Consider the following 9,571-nt stretch of genomic DNA (forward strand, 5'->3'; position numbering starts at 1 on the left):
TGAGTGCTGACGTGTTAACACATACTATGTTCGAGTCTGACCTGGTATAAAACAAAGGCAGGTCTTGGGGATGCAGGGAATTGATTTCTCATTAAGTTCTCATCTTTCTTTCTCTCTGGAAGCACCTAGTTGGTCGGCTGATTGGCAAGCAGGGACGGTATGTGAGTTTTCTGAAGCAGACATCTGGTGCCAAGATCTACATCTCAACCCTGCCATACACCCAGAACATCCAGATCTGCCACATAGAAGGTCAGTGGCAGCTGCTGCCCTGTGTTTAGTTTTCTTACCTGAAATGTAAGTAACTTGAAGCATTTGAGTCCCAGTTGCTCCCCTTTTGGAATTTAAGCCTCTGAATGGAAAGCCCTGCTTCTCACCCTAGGTGAAGGGAGTGGGGCTTCCCTTTACCCTCATCTCCACTTCTGGTGCTTGAAGGAGACTCGGGTCCCCCCCGAGTCTGGTCTTCTGGTCAGGAAAGGTGTGGGCACTCGGGCAGGCCAGGGGTCCTGGGTTGATGGTGGATGAAGGCCGGGCCTCCCTGTCTGCTAGGCTCCTGTTACCTTGAGTGTAGTCACAACAATAGAGGTCTCGTTTGAAAGGTCAACAGGCGTCAAGCTTCTTTAGATGCCTTTCATCCTAAGGCGAGGCCGGGCATTTTTTTTTTTTTTTTTTTATAAATTTATTTATTTATTTATAGATGTGTTGGGTCTTCGTTTCCGTGCGAGGGCTTTCTCTAGTTGTGGCAAGTGGGGGCCACTCTTCATCGCGGTGCGCGGGCCTCTCACTATCGCGGCAGGCTCAGTAGCTGTGGCTCACGGGCCCAGTTGCTCCGCGGCATGTGGGATCTTCCCAGAGCAGGGCTCGAACCCGTGTCCCCTGCATTGGCAGGCAGATTCTCAACCACTGCGCCATCAGGGAAGCCCAGGCCGGGCATTTTGGCACATTAAAGATGTACCTGAACTCTAGGAAAAGTCCCATGCAGTGGGAGGTGTGCCTGAGTTCACTTTTGCTGTTTGTCTTACCCCTGTGACTGTGTCCTGCTCCCCACACCCCACTCAGGCTCTCAGCATCATGTGGACAAGGCACTGAGCTTGATTGGGAAGAAGTTCAAGGAACTGAACCTCACCAACATCTACGCTCCGCCACTGCCTTCGCTGGCACTGCCTTCTCTTCCAATGACTTCCTGGGTGAGCATGCTCCTGGGGGCCGGGGCTGCCTGTGCCCCTTTCCCCCGACCTGCCCCAAACAGGAGACTCCCAAGACCGTGGGCCAGGAAGGCCGGGAGCGCACTGGTGCCTGTGCCCTCTCACCTCTGCCCTCCACCAGTCAGTTCTGCTTCTAGCCTGTGTTCTCTGGATCGGGTTGAGGGCCGGAGTGCTGAAGCCACAGGCCTCTCGGTCCCTGCTTGGAAGGACCACTCTCCCCTGGCTCTGCCACCTGGGCACCCTTTGTGTTTTCAGGGCATTTGCCTAGAAAGGATTATAAGTCTGTCCAGACTGGGTGTGTGCAGGCTGGCTCGGGACTCCTTAAAGCTGGTGCTGTGTCCTGGGTCACCTCTGAGACCTGGTTGGGACCCACCGTTTTGGGCTCGAACGGGCTCTTGCTGTGTCGTTGTTCCTTCCTCCTAGTTGAGCCAGGTCTAGCGGTGGCCCTGGCGAAGGATCCCCTTCGCCTTCCTGCCTCGCGGGAGGTTCCTGGGTCATAAAGGAGAAGAACCCCTGCCTCCGCCCGCACCCCGGAAGCCCTGGCAGAGGGGGAGCGGGCGCATCGGGGGCCCGCGTGCTGGGGCTGCAGGCTCTCTGGGGCCTGTCACCCTTCTCTGCTGTGTGCCCCCAGCCCTGTTGAGCCCCGTCTCACCGGGAGTGGAGCTGTAGGGTTCTGAAGGCCGAGAACACTGCATTTCACAGGTGGAGTGAATGTGCAGCTCCAAGCAAATGGCCTCCCTGGATTTTGTTTAGGAGAGGGTATCTTCCTCCCTCCAAAGACCCTTGTGCTTTGCAGGAAGAGGTGAATGCCCCTTTCCTTTCCCATGGGTATTTGGGAGTGCGCTGAACCCCACTCCATGCTTCACTTCTGAATCATAGGGTTTTTCCCACGAGGTTCGACCCCAGACCCACTCTTTTTTTAAGTAATTGAGTGGTTGGTGAGGCTTCCTCCCCTTGTGCTCTGTGGCTGGGTGGGACCGGAGAGGTGCCTCTCAGCCAGCAGCACTGAGAGGACGGGGGCGGGAGCAGGGGGGAGGCACAGAACTCCCAGCCAGAGGCTCTTTTTGTGGCCACCTGGCTGGGAGGTGGAGTAGATGCCCTACTGTGTCCAGCGCACCTGGATGTTGTCTTAGTATCAGGGAAGCTAGTGCCTTAAGGACAGTTTTGTGTTTTTTTTTGAGAGACCAATCTTGGCCTCTTCTAGGGTCTTTAACATGGGACCTCGCACCGAGCAAACCTACATTCCGAATCCCAGAGTGGGAATGAGTTGGGAGGATGTCTGTGGAGAGTCGAGAAGAACAAATGACTCGGACTATGCAGACCTTGACAGTGGACCTGACCTCAGGCCGCTGCTTGCTGGTAGAAAGGCAGAGCAGAGAGATGCTGTCAAACCGGAACTCCTGGGGTCAGCTGCCGGTCCCAGTGAGCTAGCTGGCTGAGGGGTCCGAGGGCCGGTCTACCTCTTACTCTTGTTCTCAGTGGCCACCTCATTCCTGTTTGCCTTCCCTGGCTCTTATAGACTCTTGAAGGGGCGAGGGAGGGAAGTTGTGCCCAGGCCAGTGGGAGGCGGGACGTTCCATCCACAGCTGGCTCCTGGGAGCCTCTCTGCCCAGCTGAGCTGAGGCCGCCTCTAGTGGTTACTTGTGATATTGCAGGGCAAGGGCCGCAGTGGAGCCAAACACTGCACGGCTGAAATAGTTTTCCTTGAACCTCTGTCATCTGGGTGCCATGTTGCTTTGGGTAGTCATGCCTTTTTCAAAGATGTGCCAGTTCAGAGACTTGCCCTGGGGCCTCAGTGCTTATCCCAGACTTGAGAAGAGTTGCTGCAGTCCTCACTACCCCTCTCCTCTCTGCAGCTCATGCTCCCAGATGGCATCACTGTGGAGGTGATCGTGGTCAACCAGGTCAATGCTGGGCACCTGTTTGTGCAGCAGCACACACACCCTACCTTCCATGCGCTGCGCAGCCTGGACCAGCAGATGTACCTCTGCTACTCTCAGCCTGGAATCCCCACCTTGCCCACCCCAGTGGAAAGTAAGTGCTGCCCTGGGGGTCAGAGGGGAACCTGGGCTCTGGCCAGGCTTGGGGAGAAGCGTTGGAGGTCTCCTGTTGTTCTGCCCTTGGTCTTGACCGGGAGGAGGCTGCTCTGGACCCTTCATGGGAACAGCATCCCTGGGTTCTTGCTGTTGGCATGGAGTGTGCTGGGCTGAGTTTCCTGGCTAGCCCAATATGGCGTTTCCATCGGCTGATGGAGGAAAGGGGTCAGAGTAGAGTGTTGGCACCTGGGTTTGGATCCAGCTCTGCTACTTACCTGTTGAGTGGGGCTGATGCCCACTTGATCTAGGAATTGCAGTTGGCTACTGTGTGCGTTAACACATGCACAGTACCTGATGCAGATGCAGGTCCCATAGAAGATCCCCAAGTGCAACAAAGTCCTGTGGTGGGTTGGGTCATCTCTAGTCGACAGGTGAGAAAGTCAGTGACTTGCCCAGGTGGTCCCTGTGCAGGAGCTTCAAGTCAGTGAAGTCAGTGACTTGCCTAGGTGGTCCCTGCGCAGGAGCTGTTAACCTTTGTTGCCCTCATTAGCGGGAATCGAATGTCGAAACGCGTCTCTAACCCACCCCATCAGGGACTCCTAACCTGGAGCCCCCAGAGGGCTTTAAGGCGTAAAGAAAACCTTTGAAATTTCGGTAGCACTTTTTTTTGGTTTTTCTTTTAGAGGAATAAGGATTTCACTTTTGTCAGATTCTCTGATGTTGCTTCAACCCAGAAGTAAAGACCAAACTGGAGGCCAGGAGGTGACTGCGCCAGGGGCTGCCTTTAAGGGTTAGGACACAGTGTGGCCAGCTGTGTCACAGGCCCCCACCCCTGCTACCCCAGGGTGCGGTTGGTGACACTTGGGGGCACTTGCTCTCTGGCCTGGTTGGCTGCCCCGGGCATTAGTGCTCTCAGTACCTTCCTGAAGCAAAGGCCAGAAGAAGTGGGGTTTAGGCCTGGGAGCCTTCTGATGAGCCCTCCATCTGAGCTGTCGTGGGCCAGAGCAGGTGCTAGCAACCAGCCACTGAGATCTGCACTTGGAGGCTCTCTTTTCTTCTGGGACATTCCCTTAAGAGTATAAGGCAGATTTGCTGGTCCATTCCCTGAAGTTTGGAATTTACTTGGTTTATTCCAATTATCTGTGTCTACCTCTGGCTTCAGTAAGTCTCAGAGTAAACAGATGTGGATGAACACTTTTTGGTCTGGGTAGCTTTTTGGGCGGCACAGATGCAAGGCGGGCCAAGTCCCTCCCTTGGGGGATGCTTGCTGTCGCCCTGCCCTGCGCCAGGCCTTTGCACGTGCTCTCGTCCTGCCCTGCAGTAACGGTCATCTGCGCTGCCCCTGGCATGGACGGTGCCTGGTGGCGAGCCCAAGTGGTGGCCTCCTACGAGGAGACCAATGAAGTCGAGATTCGCTACGTTGACTACGGTGGATACAAGAGAGTGAAAGTAGACGTGCTCCGGCAGATCCGGTGAGTCGGGTGTGGTTTCTGCAGAGCTGGAGCCTGGGACGTGGGTTGATTCTTCCCTGCTGCTGCCTACTCTGTTTTAGCAGAGTATGATATAAACAAACTCCATGCTCGCCTCAGCCAGACGGAGCTAGAAAGACCCGTCTGGTAGAAGAATTCCCCCAAGTGTCACTCGGCGAAAGTGAGGCGGCTTCTCTTTGGGAGCTGGATGCAAGCAGCGCCTCTGAGGCCAGGCCTGCGGCAGGGCGAGCTGGGCTCTGTGGCCTGCTGCCTGTCGTGTGTACCTCCGTGTGGCTTCACCCTGGGTTGTGGGGGTCACGGCGCTAAGCAGAAGGTGAATGTCAGCCCAGTGTGAGTGAGCTGTGAAGTCCGTGTTCAGCTTGTGCCCTTCTTGCCTTTCTAGGTCTGACTTTGTGACCCTGCCGTTCCAGGGAGCAGAGGTCCTTCTGGACAGCGTGATGCCCCTGTCAGGTAACAGGTGGGGCCTCTGGCTTGGGGGGATGCAGGCAGGTGTTGAAAGTAGGTCTTTCTCTTTGAGACCCTTGTTCTCACCTACAGGGCTTAAGCAAACACAGATTGCTGCCACTCTTCTGATGGAATAGGTCTGGGTGGAAGCCCGAGAACTTGCATTTCTAACAAGTTCTCCAGTGATGTCAGTGCTGCTGGCCCGTGGACCACCCTTCCAGGTCCACTGTTGTAGACTCTACCCAGGCCTCCAGCTTTGAGAGGCTTCCAACAGAGGCACCTCCCAGAACGTAGTTCATGAGCCGTTCCCAGACCTTAATCCTGCCCCTCCTGTCCTTACTGCCTCTCGCCTTGGGTATGTCCTTGTACAAGGACGTGACCTGTATAATCTGACAAAGAATGTGGTCTGTGTGCCCTGCCCACTTAGAGTCATTGCCTGAATTGGGCTGTGTGGCCTGCTGCCTGGATCTGAGTTCCACCTACATCGCTCTGGGAGCTGGTTGACCTCTGGCCACTGGCCTGTGTCTCCGTGTTCTCGCCTGTAAAGCGTGTTCTTGATTCGGTGTGAGAGCACATACAACCTTCTCAGTCCACTCGGCCCCCAAATAAGTGGTGGTGGTGGTGGTGATAGTTCCGCTGAAGGCAGAGTTTCTGTCCCTTTGGCCCTCCGTCCCCCAGTGGTTGGCATGCAGCAGGCACCCCGAGTGTACCCACTTGGAGCCCCGGGGAGGCTTGGGGCTCTGAACCTGGCGTAGGTGTGGCTACGCCCCGTGGAGTTCTTAAGTCCACAGGAGCGTGTGAAGTCTTCTGCTTGGAAAACACCTGCCAGCTGTGTGAGTGACGAGTACCTCGCCTCAGTGAGAGTCTAAATGCTGCTTTTCCTTCTCCTAAAGATGATGACCACTTCTCACCTGAGGCGGATGCAGCTGTGAGCGAGATGACGGGCAATACAGCACTGCTGGCTCAGGTGTGTGGCTGGGGGGCGTGGGGCAGGCTGGACAGGGTCTGTCTCGGGAGCCTCCGGCCTGGCATCTGCAGTCCCTCCCAGCCTCGCCTAACTCTCTGGGCTTCTTGGGAACCGACTCTTCGGAGCCTGCTTTCCTGTGGCTCACGCCGCGGCTTGGCCGGCAGTCTTTAAGGAGAGGTGTGTGGCGTAGCTCTTAGACGTGCTGTGGAGGGCTTTGTTTTTGTTTTTTTCAGGTGACGAGTTACAGTCCAGCCGGCCTTCCTCTGATTCAGCTCTGGAGCGTGATTGGAGACGAGGTGAGTTCTGTCCTCCTTCCCCTTTTAACGTCCAGAGACGCGGTTGGTGGCCACAGTTGGGAGTAATGCTAGTGTCATCTTAGTGGGCAGAGGCCGGAGATGCTGCTAAACATCCCACAGGGCACGTGACAGTCCCCACAACAGAATGTCCGTGAGCCTTCCTGGACCTTGTCCATTTGGGTTTTCCCCTTCATCTCCTGGTCCTAAAGCCTAGATTTCCTCAGCCTATTGGAAAGGCTGTTTGCATGCCGACAGAACCTATAAGTGAATCCCCTGTTGGCCCAGAAGATGAATCAAATTTCCACCCCATGACTCAGGCGCCTGCAGGGGCAGCCTGGGCTGTGAGGGGGGAACCCATGCTGGCTTGGGAAGTGGTCCCTGGTGCCGTGGCCATGCTCTCAAGGGACCTCTCTCTCCTAGGTGGTGTTGATAAACCGGTCGCTGGTGGAGCGAGGACTGGCTCAGTGGGTGGACAGCTATTACTCAAGCCTCTGACCCCGTCCCCACGCCGCTACTGGAGTCTTTTTTGCACTGTTGAAATTGGGCTTGGTACTCAAGGCAAAGACTTTACATCAGAATTACAAACATTTGTCCTCCCCAGAAATCCTTTCTTTCTGTACTGTAGTCATGTTGAGATGTTTCGTCTCTGAGACAAGGAAAGAACTGTGGGTTCTTTTCAAAGCCATAGATAGCATGGCGTGTAACAAGCCAGTCTGCTTAACCTGGTTACAAGCTGTTTATTTAAAAAAAAAGTGGAAGGAAAACTGTCTCAACTAGGTTGTCCGGCCCCCCTCCATTCCGTTCCTCCCTTATTCCTATTTCCTCCCCTCCCCAAACCCAAACCCCTGTAGCAGACAGGCCAAGGGAGGTGTTGCTTGTGGGGAAGGGTTTCTTTTACCTTTAGAGTCTCTCTTCAGAGAGCAAGACATGAACTGACTGATGGGCATCGATCACTTGTACAGCTTACAAATGAATTTATGATATTTAACCGTTTTTTATAAATTCCATCTAGGTCTCTAAGAAGGCAGACTTTTTAATGCATCTGTAAATACAAAGCAATCATACCTCCAGCCTCGGTCAGTGGGAGAGGGGGGAACTGTTGTCTTGCCAAGCCTGGTTGTGATTTGTAACCATTTTCTATTTGTGCAAACTCTGTAAATATGTTTAAAAAATGTAATTATTTTGTACAAGATACACTGGAGAACAAAGGGAACCCACGATTTTTCCACATCCCATGTTGTCTGTGAGCAGAAGTTACTTGTGCCGGCTACCGCTGCCCGTCCCAGCTCCCATCGCGTCCTGCGTACCTGACAGCGTGACCGTATGGTATAGGTGTGATCCGGGGATTTTTTTTTTTTTTTTTTTTTTTTTTTCTGTACAAATTTGTTTAAAAAAAAAAGAAAAGAAAAAAAAGCAGCTCATTGAATTACCTTGCAGTGGTCTGTGTTTGATTCTTTTTTAGACTGCATTCAGCATTGTGCAGTTTAAATAACTTAAACTTATAAACTTATATAAATCTCAAATTGTATACACTATAACTTTGAGTCCTTTTTTTCCATGGTGAAAAAGGGGAGTGAAGGATGGTTGTAAGTGTGATGGGCTGTAGGGTCCCAACTAAACTAGGAGACCCATGGCTCTTTGAAGACAGTTTAGCCAGAAATTTCCATCTGGTATTTTCCCCGCCTTTGCCCCACATGGTGGCAGCCAAGCTTCCTCTGGCTTCCTCCAGTGATGGTCTCAAATAGCCAGGCTTGAGTTTAAAGCACTGGTTTCCCAAATTCTTTGTGCATTCTTCATAGATCTGTGAAGTTATTTAAGGTACTGTAGTGCTAAGAATGATATAAAAAAATACATTTACATGGTGAGAGCAGAGCTAAGTCTTGATCCAGGGGCCCCTCCTCTTAAAGGTAGGCCCAGGCCTCTGTGCCTCTGGGCTTGCCCACCCCTCCAGGGGTCTCTGGAGAGCTGAGCTAGCCCCGGGGTCCTTCACACTGAAGGCGTCCTCCTGCAGAGCTGCAGCCACTCTCCCGCGCTGTGGGTACCAAGTGGATAAAATAAAAGCCTCACTTTCCCTCATCTGTGGGATCAGGTAATGGTACCAACCTCGTAAGGCAACGAAATGAAATGGAAATGTTGGGTTGGCCAAAAAGTTCATTTGGGTTTTTCCTGTAAGGTGTTACGGGAAAACCCGAATGAACTTTTTGGCCAACCCAATATCTCTGCTTGTACAGAGCTTGGCCCACTGCCCGCTCTCATGTGGTCTTACCTGCCAACAGCCCTAAGTCCCAGCGGCAATTGGGTGTGACTTCGGCGAAGGTGGATTATACTCTGGTCTAAGCTTTTTCCCTACAGTTTGCATCACTGGAGCAGGAAAGGGTGTGTGGGAGCCTTCAAGCTAGTTTGAGGAAGGCTCACAAAGCTGGGTGTGCAGGTTTGGTCTCTATCTTTGCGAGCCACGGAGGGGTTTTGATGGTGGGAACCACATGATTCTGGTGCAGGGAGGAGAATGGGCGAGGTGAAGGAGCAGAGACCAAAGCCAGGGTGGTCCAGCCGAGACAGGCTTCCTCTGGGATGGCTCTTGGTCTGACAAATGACGGGGTCAGGATCCTTGGATAAGGCCCCAGGACGGGGGAGGGGAGGGGAGGCCATGGGGATGTGGAGGTGGGCTGTGCTTGGTGTCCCGGGTTTTAACCTTCAGGGTTGGAATACTGGAGGAAAAGTGAGTTGGAAGTTGCTGAAAGGCATGTACTTTTCGGATAAACACTTCTTAGATTGCTAGGGGCCTTTGAGTAATTTCCAGAGTTTTGAAAAAGTTGGAGTTTGACCATTTTGCTGGTAATCTTGCTGCTTTTACAGAGGAGTGGGTTTACGGTTTTACAGAGGTGCTTATTCCACCCGGCCAGACGGTGACCCTCTGGGCGAGTACATTTTTGATATGTTCTTTGAATTACCTTTGGGCCATCCAGGGGCCAGCTTAAGTGTGAACTTGACCTCTTGGGAGAAGCTGGGGCTGGAGAGGGGGTGTAAGGGAGAGGTGGATGGCTGAGTCCAGGAGCTAGAGCATCCAGCCTGTTCTCATTGCAGGTGTTTGTGTGGACTGTAGCCCCTCTTTGGTTCTTGGGGCCCTGCTGGGTAC

At 53.4% G+C, this 9,571-nt stretch overlaps 1 protein-coding gene across 5 annotated transcripts in view; it reads left to right on the forward strand.

Moving 5' to 3' along the window:
• The window catches only part of AKAP1 (A-kinase anchoring protein 1), a 71,049-nt gene extending 63,184 nt beyond the window's left edge, over positions 1–7,865 (forward strand). For all 5 annotated transcript variants that reach the window (XM_059906490.1, XM_059906492.1, XM_059906488.1 and 2 more), the window contains 8 exons: positions 123–249; positions 1,057–1,184; positions 3,059–3,236; positions 4,560–4,710; positions 5,111–5,178; positions 6,066–6,139; positions 6,373–6,435; positions 6,856–7,865. In XM_059906490.1, coding sequence (XP_059762473.1) covers positions 123–249; positions 1,057–1,184; positions 3,059–3,236; positions 4,560–4,710; positions 5,111–5,178; positions 6,066–6,139; positions 6,373–6,435; positions 6,856–6,930 — 864 coding nt within the window. In that variant the 3' untranslated portion in view covers positions 6,931–7,865. The remainder of the gene's footprint in view (positions 1–122; positions 250–1,056; positions 1,185–3,058; positions 3,237–4,559; positions 4,711–5,110; positions 5,179–6,065; positions 6,140–6,372; positions 6,436–6,855) is intronic.
• The last annotated feature ends 1,706 nt before the right edge of the window (positions 7,866–9,571 follow it).

This window comes from Balaenoptera ricei, chromosome 20 (genome assembly GCF_028023285.1).
Source record: "Balaenoptera ricei isolate mBalRic1 chromosome 20, mBalRic1.hap2, whole genome shotgun sequence".
NCBI lineage: Eukaryota > Metazoa > Chordata > Mammalia > Artiodactyla > Balaenopteridae > Balaenoptera > Balaenoptera ricei.